This window comes from Pholcus phalangioides, unplaced genomic scaffold (genome assembly GCF_987345545.1).
Source record: "Pholcus phalangioides strain wild (caught in Gottingen) unplaced genomic scaffold, Ppha-v1.0 ptg000009l_1, whole genome shotgun sequence".
Classification (NCBI taxonomy): domain Eukaryota; kingdom Metazoa; phylum Arthropoda; class Arachnida; order Araneae; family Pholcidae; genus Pholcus; species Pholcus phalangioides.
The window spans coordinates 45164848-45185944 of NW_028301602.1; the positions used below are offsets into that span (position 1 = coordinate 45164848).

General features: G+C 34.5%; 2 protein-coding genes across 4 annotated transcripts; one reads left to right on the forward strand and one right to left on the reverse strand.

Annotated features, from left to right (window-relative positions):
• Positions 1 to 582: 582 nt before the first annotated feature.
• Positions 583 to 7619, reverse strand: LOC149083171 (leucine-rich repeat-containing protein 14-like). Its single transcript, XM_089236341.1, has 3 exons — positions 6172 to 7619; positions 3315 to 3440; positions 583 to 1687 (listed from the first exon to the last, which is right to left on the reverse strand). Exons 1-3 carry the CDS (start codon positions 7320 to 7322, stop codon positions 1447 to 1449), a joined length of 1518 nt encoding a protein of 505 aa, XP_089092467.1. The 5' UTR covers positions 7323 to 7619; the 3' UTR covers positions 583 to 1446.
• Positions 7620 to 8778: 1159 nt separating this feature from the next.
• mRpL4 (mitochondrial ribosomal protein L4) lies at positions 8779 to 21097 on the forward strand. 3 transcript variants are annotated; one of them, XM_089236344.1, is made up of 11 exons: positions 8779 to 8880; positions 10163 to 10269; positions 11270 to 11333; positions 12469 to 12661; positions 15337 to 15388; positions 16410 to 16527; positions 16654 to 16760; positions 16848 to 16898; positions 19244 to 19302; positions 19403 to 19476; positions 20823 to 21097. In XM_089236344.1, exons 2-11 carry the CDS (start codon positions 10219 to 10221, stop codon positions 21014 to 21016), a joined length of 963 nt encoding a protein of 320 aa, XP_089092470.1. In that variant the 5' UTR covers positions 8779 to 8880; positions 10163 to 10218; the 3' UTR covers positions 21017 to 21097. The 3 variants fall into 3 exon arrangements, with proteins under 3 accessions (XP_089092470.1, XP_089092472.1, XP_089092471.1); XM_089236346.1 differs by having other exon boundaries at positions 8860 to 8983; XM_089236345.1 differs by having other exon boundaries at positions 8868 to 9297.

The following is a 21097-nucleotide window of genomic DNA, read 5'->3' on the forward strand; positions in this document are numbered from 1 at the left end:
AATTTCTTCGAGCTGATGGACGTGTACGGGTATGGAGACAACCTCATGAATCCATGGACCCTACATGTCTACAGGGGACTGTTCAAGGTGGTGGAGGCTCTGTGATGGTATGGGGCGTATGCAGTTGGCGTGATATAGGACCCCTGATATGTCTAGATACGACTCTGACAGGTACGTAAGCATCCTGTCTGATCACCTGCACCCATTCATGTCCATTGTGCATTCCGATGGACTTGGACAATTTCAGCAGGACAATGTGACACCCCACACGTCCAGAATTGCTACAAAGTGGCTCCAGGAACACTCTTCTGACTTTAGACACTTCCGCTGGCCACCAAAATCCTCAGACATGAACATTATTGAACATATCTGGGGTGCCTTGCAACGTGCTGTTCAGAAGAGATCTCCACCCCCCACTCTTACTCCTACGGATTTATGGACAGCCCTGCAGGATTCATGGTGTCAATTACCTCCAGCACTACTTCAGACATTAGTCGAGTCCATGCCACGTTGTGTTGCGGCACTTCTGCGGGCTTGCGGGGGCTCTACACGATATTAGGCAGGTGAACCAGTTGTTTTGGCTCTTCAGTGTATATTTTCACTAGAAAACATTAAAAACCTTTTAAAGCAGCATTCTTCAACCGTTGATCCATGCAGGGGTGCATGCAGGACATACTTTTGGTTGAGGTACACTGGTGGGTGGGAGCATAGGGAGTCTTTTTCAGGGAAAAAACTTGGTAACTAACCTTCAAAGAGCATTGTTTGAGCAGCAGATGTTGCATTTTAACTGCGCTAAAATTGATCAAAATAGAATTTTAAGGTTTTTCAATATTTAAATTTTTTACAAAAATATTCTACGCTTTAGATAATGGCATAGAGGAGAGAACCCCCATTTTTGTATGCCCATAGGAATTTCCACTGGAATGACTGGACAACCACTGAATAACTGGAATGCTACAGCGTTGTGAGCCAAGTGGGATGCCTTTCAATTTTCCTACTGTATATAGATTTTTTCAGCTATGTCTGTAATAAAATCAAAGAAATCAAATAGATATTAACGATGGACTTCATCTCTCAGAAACAATGCTGCAGCCCTGTACATTGATTTTTCTAACAAAGAGGCGGCAGATGTTGCATTCACTAAAAATTGTAATTTTATATAATAAGATTTAATATATAAATTAACTGCTATGTACATTGGTTTATGATACTGTCTTAGCTGCCAGCTGGTTGTGAAATATTTCTCATATTTCCACCGGTTACTAGGTGTGAAAAAGTTGAAGAACGCTGTTTCAAAGCAAACACTCATCATGATCGAGAGACTTAGATTATAGTCTCACTTGAACAGTCCAAATGAAATAATGAAAAATAATGTTTGAAAGACATTTGGTTTTTGCTAAGCTTTGCAAATAGATAAAATATAATAATGGGGAATACTAATAATAATCAAACAATAACTTTGACAGATCTAGATGCATCAAAGCCATATTGCTGTAATGCAGTCCTCAACTTTTCTGTGTAATCCTTTTCAATATTGGGTGAATGCTTTGGGAACAAAAAACAACCATTTCTGCAGTCAGGATGCGAAACCTTCAAGCACTTCAAGTTCAACATGAGACTGATAGTATTTGCTTCCGACAAAATTTGCTCTATGTGGATACCTTCGAAATGAGCAATGTTTAAGTACCTGTAATTTAATCAAAACATGAAATTGCGTGATAATATAAAATATTTTTACATACAACACCCCCAAAGCAGAATGTTTCGTACTGTTCTGCGACGAGCCCTTGGCTGACTGGAAATGTTCTGCGGTAAAAATCCCCATACATGTAATAGTGTTTTTTGCACTTTTTCTTAAAATTCTTCCAAATTGTTCTGCAGTAGCAGTAATTGTTCTGCGACGTACGCCACAGATTTCGGCACATTCTGCTTTGGGGTGTAACACTACTTACAAATTTTATAGCACACACTTTTGTTTTTCACAAACATGCACTTGAAAAAGTAATTTATTGGTTACTAGCAGGTTATTGCTGCCATTGTTAATAGAATGAGAGTTTTTCAGGATGAAGGGCCAATCGTTAAGTTCATCCTCAATGTTTCCCAGTAGTAGATAGCATAAGGAAATGTTTGTGAATAGCTGTTGTCTATATCAGATATGTTTGGCTGGCTCAGTGCTTAAAAATGACGTGCTTGCCTCTTCAGAATATAAAACTACTACTTAACTAGAGATGCATCCCATGAACACTCTTCAGAGGAATTTATAACAAATTGGTGGCCCTAATGTATTTATATTGTCAGAGTTATGCATGTTTCATGTTATACTGGTGCTGACATCTGACTTCCATATTTTGAAGTGAAAATGGCAGATAGTAAGTATTATGTTGAAGGTCTGCCTGTTCTCTACAGACGTTTTCAAAAGGGGAAACCAGCTCTTATTCATGCCTCGAAGTTAGAAAACTGTCATCACATGTATTTGCAAATGATTGATCTAAGTTGCTATAGAAAATCAAAAGGGCATATTTTAAGCATTCCAAACCAAACAGTGCCCTCTACGAGTGATAAAAACAAAATGCACTGTGAATGTGAACATCATAAAGAACTTCACCAGGAATGCGGTGGTTAAGGAATTTGTTGCAGTTCTTGTGTTGATCTGGTACCTTGGATAATGGATTAATGGATCTAATTGATGATGAAAAAAAAATCAGTGTGATTTAAAGCACTTTTGATGGTAGCCCGACGTTTTTATTCATTCTTGTGAATAAAAACAAACTTGTGTGTTTGAACAGCAACTTTTTTTTGGATTATCAGAACACTCCCAAATAAGACTCAGTAGTTTTTTCATTACGATTGGCACTTGTCCCGATAGTCAATTAGATTTTCACCAGACATCACTTTAATAAATCAACAGTTTGATAGATTGCTAGAGCCTAAACATCCCTTGTGGATCATTGGGGTATTGTTTGAAAAGAAATTTTCGTTTGAATGTGCTGTATCATTTCTCTAAGAAGTTAATATTGAAAATATCTGTAAAGCTGTGTGGGAAGATTTTGGAGTGTTTCACTTTCATGAATTATTGAGATAACTCTACATTTCACTTGCACGAGTGTCAAGCACATTCAGCAAATAGTGATCAAGAGAATGACAAAATCATCATTTGAGCACTGTCTATTGAACATCTTCACCATTAATATGGGCTAAAAGCTGAGTTTTTTCACTCGTTCCCAACAATCGAACAGTACAAAAATTTCCATCATGGAGAAACTATAGTTGCAAAAGCCTAATAATGTTCAATCTATAAAGTTATTTAGATATACCTGAGATTCTTTAATTGAGAAAGTGATTCGAAAATCTCTGAAACGCTTGACTGATTTCCAGAAAATCTGCAGGATTCCATTTCAAGAACCGCCAGGTTTTCGCAGGCTGTCAACAGAGCTTTCAAGCTGTAAGAAAGAAAAATACATTTAATCATTAAACTTCATCTTGTTTAATCATCATATTTATATATATTTATCAGTGAAAAGTTTAGAATGTATTAATTTGTTTAAACGTTTACTTTAATATAAGATACACAGAAAAAAATTGGCAGTTATGTAGAGATGCTGAGTATTATTTTTATTTTTTTGAAAGAAGAACTCGCCTCTATGAGAACACAAACCCACGCCCTCTGGCATTTTGAATGAGTGCACTGCCACTATGCTATAGAAGCAGATATCTTCCTTGAAGTATATATAGAGCCACAGAGGCACATTTTCTTTCCAAAAAAATAACATCTCCACAAAACAATCAGTTTCTGTAAATCTTGTGTTTACCCCATTAATGGCCAAGTTATTTTAAAATCTGATTTTTGAAAAAAAAAATTCAGGTTACGTTCGAAATGTGTTGAAGACAGCGGGCAGATGTGTATTCCAAAAGTTGAAAATGGCAAAACAGTATTTTTATGTTGAAACTACTTTCCTGTTTGTACGGGGGAGGGGAGTACTCAAAATGACTGGAATCGCTTTACGGTAAGCAGAGCATGATGATACACTCCCACTAGGTAAGTGTAAAACCCACTCCTCTTGAGTCAATGTGCCCAGTGGTGTTGCTCTGAAAGGTTGTGATTCGCAGTCGTGAATTTTTTCTATGGAAGCTATTTAGCCTGTTCCTCATTTTCGGTCACAGCAGACTTATATGAACAGTGCTGGGCTACGAAGTTTTGCTTCCTGCTCGGGAAAAAACAGCAGAAAATGTTAAGATGTTGGAAACAGCTTACAGGGATGCTACTGTGGGTAAAACTTAAGTGTATGGATGTTTTTTACAAACTAGTTGCTAAGAAGATTGCACAACAGTATGCAAAGAAAAAAAATCTGATTTGTGAGAGACTGGTTTTTGCATCATGACAATGTTCTGTTTCACATATCCTTCACAGTGCACCAATTGTTTACAAAAAATGGTATGAATCCTGTGTCCCATCCAGACTATTCACCTGATTAACTCTTTGTGTATAGGATGTAGTAAAGGATATCAGTATGTTGAGAGGAGGACTATATAGGTAATTCCAAAGAAGATTTTCAAAAAATATCGTTGCAGAGAGATTTATTGTAATATCAAGTATTGTTGTAACAAGGTTCAGCTATATTATTATCTCCCTCAATCAACAACAATAGGAATGGCTATAGTATATTCCCTTATTTCGCTGGCAACTTTTCTTTTGGCAATTTCCTTTCTAGCCTGTCGATGCTTTTCTTCCTGGTTGATGATGATCGTCCATTTTTCTTCCTTTGGTGTTTTGTTTTTTTGCTGCTATTATTATTATTCCTTCTGCTTGTGGGTTACTATTTCCTTTTTTGCTATTGGTTATTGTCTGAAGGTGACACCACCTTTAGTGGTTCACTATCAATTAGGCTTATATATATATATATAAAAGGATTTACTGCAGCATTTGAATTCGAGTTCGTTAGCACACACACACATTTTCAGAGCTTATTTTTTTGCTTGTTATACATTATATCATACATACAGTTTTCGAGTATGTCACTTGGAATTTGTTCTCAGGATTACATATGGATTCTCTTAGGTTGTACATATTTCATTTCTATTTTAAGTAATTTTTTGTATACTGGCGGTTATATCCCAAAAAAAATTGTGTTTTATTCAACCCAGAGAGTTTTTTTGCTGTGACTATTGTATTATTTAAAAGAGAGTACAGCTTTATACTTATATTCCAAAGAATATTTATAGATGGTGTCCTGTAAGTGCTAATGCCTTTATCTCATAAACCGTTTGTCGTAAAGGTATGATTCCAATTTAAAAAAATACTTAAAATGTGTTTAAAAACTACCCTGTACCAGTTTTGAGAGTGAAAATACAGTGTGTAACAAAATGAAAATTTTTTATACAGTCCCCTTGTCCTCTAACTTTGAATTATAAAATTGTTGCCATTTTTTTCTGAACACAAAAAAAACCATGCTTTTAAGCACAATTTCCACTGAGGTATTTGAATTCAAAAATTGGAGAAATGTTGAGAAAGAATAGCAAAAACTAAACTCATTTACATTTTTCTACTTAAACTTTTCTCTAATTTTTGAACTTGAATATCTCAGCGAATATTGCACTTAAAAACTTAAGTTTTTTAGTTGGGCTCAAAAGTGACAGGGCGACATTGGAAGTTAGAGGATGGGGACCATGTAAAAATTTAGATTTTCCATTTCGTGACACACTACATTTTCAAAACTGGTACAGGGTGATTTTTGAACACATTTTGAGCATTTTTCTTTAAAATGGAATCATAAATCTGTGATGAACGGTTGATGAGATAAAGGTGGCATCAGCACTTACAGGGCACCCTGTATATAAGGAGGGATGGTTGTTTATGTGTGCGAGCCCTAGTTTTTATTATTTTCAATCTCATACATCTGGTCTAGAATATTTTATTTTTCATCTGGATCCACTATTTAGTCTGAGAATGTTATTGTTTTTTATGTTTGCTTTTTATTGTTTTAACAGCCATAGTGTTATCCCTTTTTGGCGATGCATTGGCAATTTTTTCTTCTACAAGAGAGACACCCAAAAGTATGACTCTGTTTCACTCTTGGCGACTTCTCGCCATGCTTTCGGACATATTTCTTACCAAAGGATAAAATTTCCAAAAGGAATTATACTAATTATAGCTGTTCCCAGCAGTTGTTTTACCATTCCAGAGTCAAACCATTTCCACTTATTTCCAAGTTTCTCAGAGCTGTAGCGTGATGCGACTGGCTCAAGAAAAGGAAGTCTGATTTCCCGAGGAAACAGCAATAGATCCCTAGATGTTTCAGCTGGTTAACTTTAGCAAGAAGCATTTGCAGGCATCCAGTGATTCGACTAAAGCTTAGGTGTAACTGTTCCAAGCGGGTTAAAGTTTGCAGCACTTCTGCCAGGACAGCGATTATTTCTGGGTTTCTCACACTGTCCAGAGCAATGTAAGTTAAGTCTAGAGTTTTCAAATTCTGAAAAGACTTCAAGTGATTATAGAGTGCAAAATGGGACACATTCGGCAGGTGACAAAATGAACAATTAAAAACTTCAATGAAGTTTGGATCCAAAACACTCAGACATCCAAGAGCAGGCTCGCAAAATGCTTCCGGCATGATACGTAGCGATGATATTTCCAGTTCTACGGGCGAGGATCCATTCTTACCGGCGACCCACGCTTCACAGAGGACCATCATCATCTTGCTTTTCTTGATTATGCAATTTAAGCGTATGACGACTTTGCTTGTGCTATAACACGAACATTTTCTCACTTTATACCTATCTTCTTTGGTTCGGCTACTGCAGTGTTTCGGAAGTTTCTGCAACCTGCACAAAGTTTTAATATTGTTGCATATCTTCAAGATAACCGTATCAGTAACAGGCAACTCCCTCAGATCTATACACTGGATGGTCTCGTGAATGTCCAAGTGCATTTGCAGCGAATTCATAACGCAGTCGATTACGGTAAGGACTATACTCTGCTGTTTTGATATTTGGTCGAGAATATCGTTGTTCGCCCAGCAAAATAGACGCCAAGTATCGAAAGCCAGCGGCGGCCGCAAATGAACAGTGGAGTCCTTCCAAGTAGTCATGAGTCGACGGATCGCCAAATCACGGTTGTGTCTGACGGCGGAATCCCATAGGATTTGTTGTATTGGCTGAGGCAGAGCTCTTTTCTCCGGGATGATTGAATGATTGGACACCAACTTGGTGGCGCAAAGCTCTGACAGAGTACTCGGATCGATATCGGAGATCTCGTCATCGTCTCGATCGTAAAAAATCTCCGTTCGGAGAGAAGAAAACTTCCTCGGGAAATCGATCACATTCATTATGTGCGATAATAAGTCCAACTATAAATAAAGCTCCACAAATTTTCCCCCTTAAGGTTTCAATGTGAAATAATCAAGATCGATGTTAGAGGTCGTCATACGTGGCAAAAAAAATCTCAAACCCCGATCTTGTATTGGTTGTAAATAAAATAACTAGCCGAGTTTCCATCACTCATAACTCTTTCCAATCTTCAACAAAAGTTTCAAGTTCAATATGAGTATTTTACACTTTTTTTTTTGACGTGACTCCACCTACAAATTTGAGACTTTGTTTACAATTTTTCGCGAATAATAGACGGCTATGACATAACAAACAGAAACCGAAAAAAATTTATGATTTTAATGACCATACGACCGGCATATTTCCAACTTCTTACTTTTTTTTGCTGTTTAATAATAGAAAATTTGGAAAATATAGTGATAAATTTTAATTACATGATCAAATAATCCGTATTCTCAAAATTCATAAATTATGTTATCATAAATACAAATATTAATCTTTTGCAGTAACCTTTTATTTTTCACTGATTTCGTAGCAATATCAGTCATGAATAGGCTGACCATATTTCCTCGAGAGAAATACGGGACATCGGGATTCCAAATACGGGAAAATACGGGACATCGCCAATTATCACCAAATACAATGCCAAAACCAAACAAAGTTGCCAAATATTGTTGAAATTACGAAAAACTCACAATGGCGGGAAATGATGCATTACTGCAAATTGCAGTGGATTAAAATGTATTCCACGAAAAAAAAAACGTTTACCAAAGCAAATGTGGGAGATTAATATCCCATATATAGTTGTAACTATCATAAAATAATTTATGAGTTGAAAAATAATCTCAATCTTCGACTTCAGTAAAGAATAAAAATTCAGGTAGGTGTCGTGTGAAATACGGGAAAAACCGGGACACTTTTGCCAAAAAGTCGGGACGGCCAAAAAAAGAGAAAATACCGGGACTGTCCCGGGAAATACGGGACGTATGGTCACCCTAGTCATGAATGGCAATTTCATGCTTTTTTGGCAGTTTTTTAAAACAAAAATCACTGATACTCCCGTATCTTTTCACATTAAATATGGTCAGGTATAGAATATATCACCTTGTCTGCTTATTGGATGCAGTATGGTGTCGTCATCTATCAGATGCAAATTAAGCTGTAACGTCTGCGAAAGGTTCACCTGTCTAGGGTTCAAGTATTACGTCAGCATCGGGGGGGGGGGGGGTTTCGGATTTGCTGATTTTTTATGACAAGGGGGGAGGGGGGGGTTTGAAGGTTGCTTACGTCATCAACCACCCCTTATCGAAGATATGAAATATTCTAAGTTTCTGACAAGGGGGGGGGGGGGTCAGTGTTTTGCTTACTTTTGCTGACAATGGGAGGAGGGGCTCGAAAATGGCTGAAAATCTGCTTACGTAATACTTGAATGGCCCCCTATCAGCGACATTACAGTTTTAATTTTATTTGATAGATAGCGCTGCCATATCGCAGGGATAATAGCATATAGTTGCGTAAAAGTTCCCGATGGACTTATTTTGCTTGTAAACAAACTCGGTAACTACCACATTCAATTTGTGTTTATTTCTATCGGAAAGAAAAATTTGGTGAAAGAGTTTTAAAAATTTTTCTGAAGATGAAAAAGAAACCTATTCACGTAGTAAAAAAGAAAATATCCAATATCCAATGAAGATTTTTAAATTGATGAATAAGATTTAATGCTTAGCTCCCCATATATAGTTTGAGCACAATTATTTCATATTAGATTTCTTTGAGGTTTCCTAATTTTTTTGTCGTGCTTTTTGATGGAATTCGTTTCAATAGAAGGTCTTCCCTCCTCCCCACATACTGTGTTTTGGGGCCCCAGTCATAACAATGAATTAATAATGTTTAGTGGGGTCTTTAATAAAGTGGCATCCTTTTCCGTGAAATCTAATGTTGAAAATGAAATTATAAGATTTATCACGCCTAAGGGTAAATTGAGCATTTTATTGACTTAACTCCGGCATGTTTGAATTTATTTTGTGGCAATAAAAAAATCTGTACCCCTCTAGTCTTGAATACAGTGAAATCAAGTGCGAATCCTGGGGAATGCGATCGCCCCTCCTACAAGCCAAATTATACGGGAGAAATTTATGTGTCCCATAAAATAGGGGGATGATCTAATACACCTATACTATAGGTCACGTCTCCGACACATTTTCCTGGATTCACCCCATTTTAATCTGAAGATGCCTGCCATTCGCTGCTGAAGCTGTCTGCCTTCGCTCAGGCATGGATCCAGAAATTGAGAGGGATCATTCTTATTGCCCCTATGAAAAGCCGAATAACATGAAAAAATTTGTCTGTCCTGTAAAATACGGGACGATCCAACGAACTTACAATCTGACCCTCTTGAGACATCTTCCTAGATCTGCATCCGGTGAAACATCCCAATAATAAGAATACCCATGAGACTAAACTTTATGTCCCTTAGATAGAGGTGTCCCTAAAAGCTTGTTTGCATGTGTTAAGCGATTTATTAGTTAATTAAATTTTAAGTTGTCAAGTACTTCAAAATGTATGCAGACGTTAATGTCTATTTACACACACTGTCAAGTTGTCAATTGATTTAATCAACAGGTGATTCAGTTGAGAAGTAAATAAGCCGGATTCTATTTTTTCAGTTAAGTAGACCTATGTACCAGTGGGCCTAGTACAAAAATTATCGAGTGAGCATATACTGAACCACACTTTTTTGAGAACTTGACAACTTAAAAGTTAGTTAACTATTAGATGACTTAATTTTAAGTCAATATTGAGTTAATAATAACTTAATATTAAGTTAATTTTATTCTAGGTTATACATGGATAAGCATGATTGAAATCTTTGAACACTGATCAAGACAAGGAAAAATGTTGAGTTTGCGCCAGTTTCTTCATCTTTCTTTTAATTCAAATCATCAGGTAAGTTACATTTTTAAGTGTATGAAAATCTGACTCTTAAAAGTATGTATGCAAGTATTAGACTTTTTTTTTGTAACTTTCATCACTGATCAGTGTTTTGAATTATGATCAACAATTATGTGTTGTGCTTTATGAAGTTTTATGCATGTTACTGCCAATGTCTGAAGTGTGGCCAATCTGTGAATTGGCAGAGAGTTTTGGATTGCAGAATGTCTGATTTGCAGAAATGATTTAGTCTTTGGCCGGCCGATTCACGAAGTGGCTGAAGATCCCTGGCCAATGTTTGATGTGATAGTGTAAAACGGTCCGGTAGGCTGTCATGAACGCCATTTACCCCTCCAAAATATTTAAACTTCTGAAATCGCATAGGTAGAATATTTCTCATTTTAATCAGAGAAACACACTTTTCGCTTTCAATCATCTCTTGCTTACCACTTTTTCATGTCCATGATTAAAACTAATGTGGCATGACTTTTGTGTACACTGATGGCACCCAGACATTAAAACATAAATGAAGATATCATTCCATTCCCAACAACTTCAATTAACCAGTCATATTAGAGCTTTTTCTTTTAACAGAATAAACTCTCAGTTACACTCACTTTCTTTGCTGCTTGCACGTGTGTAAGGGTTCGCATATAAGTAGCTCCCTGGAATGCTCATAATTTTTTGAGCAAGAGACCCCTTTAAAATATTAAAAATGCATTATTTAGTGCCTCTTGGCCTCAAGGGAGCCAGTGGAGATGAGCAGTACCTTGGTAAGTCCCATTTATTTTTGTGTGTGTGACATTTCATATATTTCAAACTTTAGCCAGAAATCTCCAGCCACTTCAGGCCAAAGCATGGAATTCGAACATTGTCTGGGTCAATTTGCAACAAAATTGGCCAATTTACGAACTTGCTGATTTTGGGCTTTGGCAGTAACATATATGAGATTTTTTCAAATAAAGAACAAGAAAAATTTATTAGTAGGGATTTATTGTATTGTTTAATTTTTCAGATTCTTCCTCGGCTGTCTTCATTGATTTGTTCATATTCGACTGATGAGTTTAGAGTTATTCGTGGTAAGTTAAATCCCTTTATTTAAGTTTGCTTTAACTACTTTATGTGTTATTTCTGGGTTTTTTTCATATTATGTCGGGATATGAAAGTATACGGTTTGACTCTGATTCAACAAATTGCTTGATTTGATTAATGTTTTCTGAAATTCTGGCAAAAATGGAGGCAAAACTCCTATTTAACAAATAAAAAAATAAAAAAAATCTTGATATAATGAATATTTTTAATATATCCAATTTTTTTCCTTATTTCTTATCACTCAAAACCACAATCCGAGGATTTGACTTTCTGGGCAGGCCCGTCATTTATGGGGGGGGGGGAGGCGTTGCCCCTCCTGGCTTTTGAAAATACATTAAAAATGATATATATATATATACACACACACATAGAGTTCATGTGCTTTGCCCCCCCCCCCGGAAAAAGTTGAAATGATGGCCCTGTTTCTAGGAATTGACCATCAGCATTTCTTTAGAGACAAACAAACAAAAAAGAAAAAAAAGGAGCCAGTAAAGCCATTCAGAATGACATGGGAAGGTTTTAGCAATCAGTGTAACACCAATACCATAAAACATTGTGCTGTCTGCATGTTTACATTTCAGTAGAAAAATAAATTTACTTTAATTTTGTGCTCTGTCTTTGCAAATAAAGAATAGTGGGTCACATCTAAAGAGAAAACATTTTTCGATCAGTGAAAAAATAATGATTTCAACAGAATTTGATAAAAAAAATTTATTTATCAAACAAACTTCTATCACAATTTTTTCATGCATTGTGATTTTATTTCAAGTTTATATATATTTTTTCAATTGCTGTCAGAAATAAGTTGTAACAGCAACCTCCAAAGTAAGTAACTTGTAAAATTTGCTATGTGTGTTTTGAGTGTGTTTTTGCTCCTGATCAATTTGATCTCGATTTAACGAATAAAATTGTTGATTTCTTCTGATTGTGGTTAAATCAGGGTTTGACTGTATTCACTTAACTGTCATCTAATTTCTCAATCATACGTTTTAGTTTGATTCTTTTGAATTACTATAAACTTTTCTTGCGACAAATTTATGTATGGCTCACACTGAAATATGTTGCATTTCTGAAACAACTATCAAAATAAACAGATTTATACATATTTACCTTTTGAATTAGAAAATGTGAATGAATCCGTGTCATGCACAGAAAATGAAGAGGTTGATATGATTTCTCAAAAAGACTTGCTGTATCTTCATACAATAAAACATATGGCACCTCGTCAGTCCTGGGTAACAAACTTAAATACGATAGAAGAAAAAAAGCTTGGTCTGATTGAACTTCATCCATCTGTGTTTGGAGCTATGCCAAGGTATGCTTCCACTTTCCAATGTATTTAATGTATTTTCAATGTACAGTAAAACTTTGGTTTGCAAACATAATTCGTTTGGTGAACGTGCTTATTTCCAAAACACTTGCATACGAAAGCAAACCGTCCAATAAGAAATATTGGAAACTAAAATGATTCATTCCACAACAGTCATACCAGGCACAAACCTTTTCAAAGATGAAGTTACAGGTTGATTTGTGTTATGTTATTGTATTTTTCACTCATTTTATATTGAAATCTTGATATATTTAGGAATGATGCGAAAGAGCAGGGATTCACTTTGTCCACTTGCATTAACACACAACAAGCATGTTGGGGGGGGGGGGGGTTGTATAGTTCTTCATGGATTCATGGACCTAGTAGTACAGGTAGTAGTTACTTGTGTTTTAATGAATGGGTCTATTTGGCATGAGCCCACCAAATTCAAACAGGGGAGAGGAGCCCTAAACTATTGAAAGTTTACATCAATACACATGTATGCAATTTTTTTTCAATTTTGTCCTTCATTATAATAATAAGAGCCCAGAAAAATGTTTGGACTCAGCCCCAAACTCATTAACACTAGAAAGATGGATCGGGAAGGTATACCTAGAAAGACGGGATGGGGTCAAAATGACTCGCCATAGTTTTTTTGCACTGTTCAGATACCTTAATGTTTCAAATCATGGTATATCATTTTTAATATATAAATAGAGGTTTAACACAAAAAACAAAGGGTGCAACCACTGATCTGTTAATATATTTTGTTTTTTTTATCTAGCACTCAAAGCATTCTGGGCAAATCACCTCTCTCAATGCGCGTTTGCCGCACACTGGTTTTTTTGCATTGCGTACAAGATTGAAGTGTTTTATTGAGTGTGCAGTTTCTTCTCACTTGGCGTTTTTGTCTCCATCAATAGGTGTTTTGCATATTATCACATTTTGAATTTAGTTTTCAAGTTGAAATACTCAGCATGGAGTTCTTCACATAACTGCAATATGTAAGTTCTCAGGGTGATTTTTTTCCTGTCACTTGTTTGCACAAAATCCAAGCATTTATCGCTGACATATCCAAAATGTTAGAAAATACATGCATTGGCCAGCGACGACTTCCAGTCTTGGTCGTGTATAATCGCACCATTTGATCCACTATGTCAAGTCCATAGGCCTATTTAGTTTTGTTATTATAGGCAACTGTTTCTGGGGTCTTTTTTTTTGACAAGGTATCATTTCTCACGATTTTATGTTTCTTATTTCTCAATGGTGTTCTATTCTGTAGCAACTGATGCACCATTGGAGAAATAATTTTATTTTGATTTAAATCTTCGTCATCAGAACCTTTACTTGCTTCTCCACAGTTCGGCTTCGGCATAGGGCAGATCTCATGCTCTTCTACACTTTCATCATCACTGCTTCTAGAGTTTCTCTCATCTAATCTAATCTTTGCAATTCCTGGAGTATTTCTTCTTCAGTAAATATACATTTTCTCGCCATTTCTAAACTGTTTGAAATGAACACGGGCACTCAAATTTTCTACATCTGAGGGCAAACAATTTATCAGATGGTATGGAAAGAATCTTGACAGCAACCGAAAATTACACACCTGCTGACGGACACTTGCAGATAAGAATGGGAGGGAAAGAAAGGTCACAAGGAAAGTCAAATGCAAAAAAAAAGACTTTCAGAAGGATTATAACCTACTTAGAAATCAATTGCGACGATGACAGTAGTATTTACTGCATAGTGTGCCATGATATAAGGAAGGGTCACAATGACTCCTTCCGTCTTTCTTTGTATTATCCGCTCGTATCTTTGTTGTTAAAAAAAGATAACAAAAAAAACTTTGGTATACAATAAGAACATGCTAATTCAGGAAAAGTCGAGCAATTTCAGGTGGTTCGGTTTATTCTTAGCAGAGATATACAAGCTTAAACAGTGTGCAGGGTCATAAAGACCCCCATCCGTCTTTCTAGTGTTAAGGTAACCTTTCCCAAAGTGAGAGAAATATAACTATTAGCTTAATTGTGTGATTACGCAAAGCCTCTTAGAGACTAGTCATCAAGGAGAATTTGTGATGTAAAACACTCGCATTTCAAGATATCGCTAGTTCACATCAAAATTTTAAATTTTTGCTAGTATTACAAAACACTTATAAACAGAATTCCCAAAATAGCTAACAAGATCAAATACATCCTGCCATCCTGTTTTACTGTTAAAGAGCACGACTATTCCAAAGAAAAAGTATATGTAAAGGCCTTTAGAAAATTCTTATCGTATCATAATCAAGTTCAACCTTCTTACATCTAATAACTAAGATTTCTAGATAGACATCGTAACATTATATCAATCAACACAATTCAGACTTTTCTGAAATCTGCTCTTATGTAGATCTTGAGATGCCTGTTTTTTGAAATTCCCACTGTGCTTACCATGAGTTAAGTTGACCTTTTATAGAACCAACCTTTGGATAACAATAATTGGGTTCAATAATTTCTGTTGCAAGAATGATGATTTCATCATAAACTTCTTGAAGGATCTCTTTGTCTTTAATAGAAATTTCTCACTTGTAATTTTGTTCAGTTTATGACATTCTTAAAATTGATTGTGTGCCTAATACTCTCACATTGCATCATTAATACTGCGTGCAAAAATTTACCTCTCTTACTCTTTCTTAACAGGTTGGATATACTGTATCATAATCTAAAGTGGCAAAGGTTGTATCGCAAAATTGTAAGTGCTACCCTTATATTTTTATTTGTCTTATGATATTGTTTTGAAGAAAAAAAAATTAGATTATATGAAATTTACATGATCATCTCTAAACTTCAACATTAGAAAAACAGGAGGTGTTTGTGTGACCCTCATATCTTCTTTCTTTATTTATTTTCCGCACATCTATCTCAATAGGTTGAGCCCAATTACAGAGATGGAAAACCACCACAGACATAAAAATACAATAAAGTAATGAAAATGTAAAAGAAAAGTAAAATAATACTTCCATCAAATTTACAGGTTAAGAATTAAATCATCAAACAAACACATAATGCAAAAGTATATATATGTAATGGAAATACAAATTGATAATTCTATCAAAGGAAGACAAAGCTACGTCTACTAAAAAAAATTGATTCAATATAGTTCATTATCAACGATTTGGAACAAAGAGGAATTGAAGAGAAAGTTCTTAGATAGTTCAAGAGGAGATTTGGAAAAAGTGTTCGTATTGATGGGGAAGCACTTTTTGAAGAGTTCGGATTGCATATTCAGACAAGAATGTGCAATAGTGACCTGGCCCTTGCTGAAAAAAATAGACATTAAATTTTGCATGATTATTATTCAACAGTTATTTTAGTGCAAAACATTTACCTTGCACAATCATATTAATTGGGGGGAAAAACAGTAATTAGTGATTGACAAATATTTTCATTGAATTATGTAAGATTTAAATTAAATTTTAACTTTTTTTCTAAATATATTATTCAATTTTTATTTTAAGAATGCTTAAAGTAGTGAAATATGCTTAATATGCATGTAAATTATGCTTCATTTCACTTCAAAGCATCATTTTCAAAACTGGTACAGATGTAATGAAGTTCACTTATACCGAATAGTTTTGCTGTTTTTTTTTCGACTTTGTTATAAGCAGGTTCAACTTTATTTGCATTTTAATGAGACCACACTGATGCTGTGTGAAACTCTGAGCTAAAACTTCTTTCCATTTGAGTTGAATTATCAATCTTTGGGTTTATAGGATTTCAAGACTGAGCGTTCGAGAGCAGAAATGCCTGGTGGTGGTAGGAAACCATGGCCACAAAAAGGAACTGGTAGAGCTCGCCACGGGAGCATCAGATCACCATTATGGATAGGAGGCAAGACATGTTACAAATTAGCCTTTATAGTTTTTATTTTGCACAGAACAAATTCTCGTAAGGTTATGAAGAATATATAAAAAATTGGACAGATCTTAATGCTAATTTAATTGTTATGAATTCCAGGAGGAAAGGCACATGGTAAACGAGGTCCAAAAACATATTTCTACATGTTGCCATATTATCAAAGAGTTCTTGGTCTTACAACGATGCTATCGTGTAAATTCGCTCAGGCAAGTTAATAGCTTAATTTTTTTTACATTTATCTGGAATTAAATTAATTTTCACATGTCTTCTATTAAAGAAATTTATTTTCATAGGATGATCTGATAATTGTGGATTCATTGGAAATACCTTCTGCTGAACAAAAGGTATACCTTTGGAATTTAATTTGTTACATGCCAGAGATTTCTTCCTTTGTTCTTCTAAAGCAGTGGTTCTTAACCAAGGGTCCTTTGAGAGATTTCGGGGAGGGGAAAACAAGCTTTTGACCAAAAAACAATTAACTCATTGTTTTTACATTTCTATCTACTGAAAATTATTTTTTGAAAAAGTTTGTTACATTCATTTTACTGGCACTGGGGATTGGTGGACCTCATGTTATTGGCTCAAAGGGCAAAATAAGGTTAAGAACACTCTGCTCTAAGGGTTAAATAAAGTTTTGGTAATTTTATTACAAAAGTATTTATTATTTTTAAATTCATCGATACACATTCAAGTTAAAATTATGCATAAATAATTTATGCATGTATATTAGGTTCAATTAAGACTAACTTTATCAGCTGCATAGATGCAAATCTTTCGTGTAATAAATCTTCAGCTTGGAATCTGCTGTTTGTTATACAGTAAAACCTGAATTAACCAATGTAATTATGACATACCCTACACATTGGTTGATCCGAATTTTCGAACAATCGAATATTCATCTATTCGAGGGTTTAGTATAATCTATACTAATTATATAATATAATTATAAGAATATAAATTGCACCAGAAATTGACAATTTTGCTATTTTTTGGGCAGATAGATCCATCACTACCATTAGTTCTGATGAATCACAATGTTATTACTAGGTCATTTTCACGAAATCAGACAAAAAATGAAAAAAAGTTATTAAAAAAAATGCAACCAAAAAATTCATGAGGATACTTCTTTACTTGCTAATAAATGCAATACAGTCAGCAATGAGGTTTGTTAAAAATTCATGGTGAAAATTTTTTTTAATTTAACCTTGTTGAGAGAGAATAAATATAGTTGGAGGTAAATCTGACGAGGCATTTTGCCTATTTCAGCACTTATTTATGCTAGAAAATCACAACTTGTTTTCTTCTATTTTGGTTTCTCATTTTCAAATTGAACGAGCATTGATACTCTGAAAAGTTATTTTTTGAAAAATATTTTTATTTGGGTTTCTCACTCTTTTTAATCAATTTTATGGGAATTGAAGATTTCTAATTTGTCGCTGTTTTGCTACAGCACGATGTGCATTCTCAAAGATGAAACATTACTGCAGCTTGATGTTGCAACCAAGAAATTTGGATTTTGTTTACTTCCCCCTCGACTTTTAATCTGAACCTTCCTTCTGGTTACTTAATGCCAGGAGTAGGAAATTTTTAAATGTTTTGCAAAACTGATCAAAAACTAAGCACGTTGAAAACCTGTGCTTTTTCAGCGATAACAGGTGAAAATAATTTTCAATTATATATTTCTCACAAAAAGAATAGCCAGGAGAACAAACATTTAATAAAAACACTCGCCTCTTTTTTCCTCAATAAACCTAGTTTGTGAATTAATTTAAGGTTCTAATTGATTTAAAAGGAGGTTCAAGTGATGGCTACAATCTTAATCTTCTCAATACTAAGTTTTTGATAGGTGGTAATTGGTGTTGTAGGATTTGAACCAATGTTTTCCAAATGTAATAAGTGGGGAAATTTTCATTTGGCTATAAACTATTGATAAAAAATATCTAAAATTATGAAAAAGATGAAAGTATACTGGCCTTAAAATATATATATTGTTTTTATATTGAAAAAAATAATATATTTTTGTTTTAGAATAGAATGTTATTTTTTAAAATTTGAAAAACGAGCTGGGGATAGCCAGGAGGAGGACATTTCCTTAGCAAATGAAAATTTGTTGGAGCAGTTTTTAACAATCTGATGATGAAAATATTGAAAATAGAGTCGCAACTTTTCAGAAACTGGAATATAAATAGAAAGTGACAAAAAAAAAGTTGTGTGTCAAATATATTCAGTCTGAACTGCTGGGGACACAATTTAAGCCAATTTAGAATGACCCTCCTACTGCAACCCAAGCCTTTTAAATACTCCAAGGAAAATCTTTTCTGTTTAAGCCATTTGTGCCCACGAGTATTTTTTTCCGGGAAAATTTGCAACACATGTTTTCTTGTTAAGCAGCACTCAAATGAGTAAGTACAGTGGGTACAAATCGGTTGGAAAGTTTTTTCTTTATTTTCATGCGCAAGAAAATTTCACAGTTTGGTTGATTTTCTTCATTATGTAGGGAAAAAATTATACTTAAGGAAACAAACGTCAGTTTGCAGAAAGGTCTGGATAAACAAGATTTTACTGTAATCAATTGTGAGCTTAATAACTGGAAAATAATATTTTCAACATAATTTAATTCAAGTTCTTAAAATTATGTTTTTATGTTAAAGTTTGCTTGAAATTGTTTTTTTTAATTCTTCATTCACAGTACATCGATGATATCGTGCAACATAGAAAATGGGGCCTCTCTGTGCTATTCTTAAATGAGTGAGCCTATTTTGAGATTTTTTTTTTTTAAATTTACATTCATATCGAGTTTTATTTAAAAATTGTGTGATATATAAAATATTTTCTCTTTGTTGTTTAGAATTGATGTAATGCCAAGAAATATAACAATTGCTACAGATAAAGCAAATTACTACACATTGATGCCTTATTATGGTAAGCTGATACACAAAATTCTTTCTCAGGTGTGGTTGCATATCATAAATTGGTATTGTTCACAAAATTAGCACTGTGACAAAAAAAAAATTGAATGGCAAAAGGATCTGAAGAATATCATTCTATCCATATCCTCAATTCTTGCAATTGATTGCAGTGAATTCATCTAAGTGAAATAAGTGATGAGATACCCTTGGACCTTAAATTGCACATACACAGTGCATACATGCAATTATGAATGCTTTATTATTTTCTAATTTGATACATTTTCATAGTGACTGATTACATAAAATTAAAATTATTATTATAATAATTAATTTCTCAAAACTTCAATATAACGACCTCCCAATATAAAGTCTGTTTTCCATGGAACAATGAGGGTCGTTTTAACGAGCGTTGACTATGTATTTTGAAAAAGCCATGATTTTCTTACATATTCCAAACATCCAAAACGGCTGCTATTCTAGCTTAGTCTTATTTCATCCCTGCAAAACTGCAAGTCCACGTACTTTTAGAATTTCATGTTAGTAGTTTATTTGATGTGCTAGGTCTCAAGGCACTTTATTATAGCATTTTATTTTCTCATTTCAGATAACTGATGTCGATAGTCAGTGAAAAAACAATGATCAAAAGTTAAGTTTTTGGTCACTATAAAAAGGGGGAAAAGTATGACGACTAAAAATAGAATGGACATGCTTGACCTTTAAAATCGATTGAGTAGGGGTGCACAACCTTTTCAGTCCACGGGCCAGAAAATTTCATATGTAGGGTGACCATATTAACTGTTATTTTCCAAGACATTTCAGTCATTTTTTATTGTCCCAACTTTGTAATAAAATGTCTTTTTTCCCTCTTATTTTCAACTAGGCTTACTTAAAATAGAATTTAGGTTATTTTCATGACATAAATTAATGCCTTTGGTAATATTGTTTTAGCTATAAGAGGCAACTTTACTTGCCTGTGAAATTTTTTTTTTTGGCTGTAATTGGCAACTATACTTGGACTTTAAAATTTTTTATGATAATTGGTGATTTCCCATATTTTTATGAAGGATATATAGTCAGCCTAGGCATTCATTGTGTGGTGTGTATTGATACTCTTTTTGCCTGCCAAATGAAACCTCTTGGCAGGTCGCATTTGGCTCTTGGGATAGAGGTTGTACAGTAGAGCATAAGAGATTCAGTATCTGTGTCTGTATTAATAGTATTGATTTGAATGTTCAAGAATTTCTTGACTGAAAATTACTCAAACTGAAAATAATTTAGGGGAAAAAATGTTTCTTGAAATTTTCTACTTGCATGCAATCCGTATTTGAATCTCAATTTTTCTTTTTTTCCCCGTTTCAGGTATGAATGTCCACAGCATGTTAAAATATGATAAGGTTGTCATGACATTAGGTGCCTTGAATAAAATAGAAGAACGTTTATTGTTCAACCTGAATAGAGCTGATTATAATGACTTAAATAAGGCATTCAACAGATTAGTGGTCAATCAGAAGGTGATTATTAACAGTACTCCTGATGTAGTGGGAAATGTTTGACTTGAAATAATGAAACTATTACAACCTGTGTGTAAATGTTTTAGCTTTAATCAATAAATTGATGTATGTATGTTGAGCTTA

What these genes read in the sequence shown, in the direction of transcription:
- LOC149083171 (XM_089236341.1), bottom strand. Translation starts at nt 7,322, where the DNA reads ATGAATGTGATCGATTTCCCGAGGAAGTTTTCTTCTCTCCGAACGGAG. An exon ending in AATGGTTTGACTCTGGAATG is followed by an intron (nt 3,441 to 6,171) that starts GTAAAACAACTG and finishes TCTTTCTTACAG; the next exon opens with CTTGAAAGCTCTGTTGACAG. An exon ending in TCTCAATTAAAGAATCTCAG is followed by an intron (nt 1,688 to 3,314) that starts GTATATCTAAAT and finishes ATTAAATTACAG; the next exon opens with GTACTTAAACATTGCTCATT.
- mRpL4 (XM_089236344.1), top strand. Translation starts at nt 10,219, where the DNA reads ATGTTGAGTTTGCGCCAGTTTCTTCATCTTTCTTTTAATTCAAATCAT. An exon ending in CTTTTAATTCAAATCATCAG is followed by an intron (nt 10,270 to 11,269) that starts GTAAGTTACATT and finishes TTAATTTTTCAG; the next exon opens with ATTCTTCCTCGGCTGTCTTC. An exon ending in CACATTGATGCCTTATTATG is followed by an intron (nt 19,477 to 20,822) that starts GTAAGCTGATAC and finishes TCCCCGTTTCAG; the next exon opens with GTATGAATGTCCACAGCATG.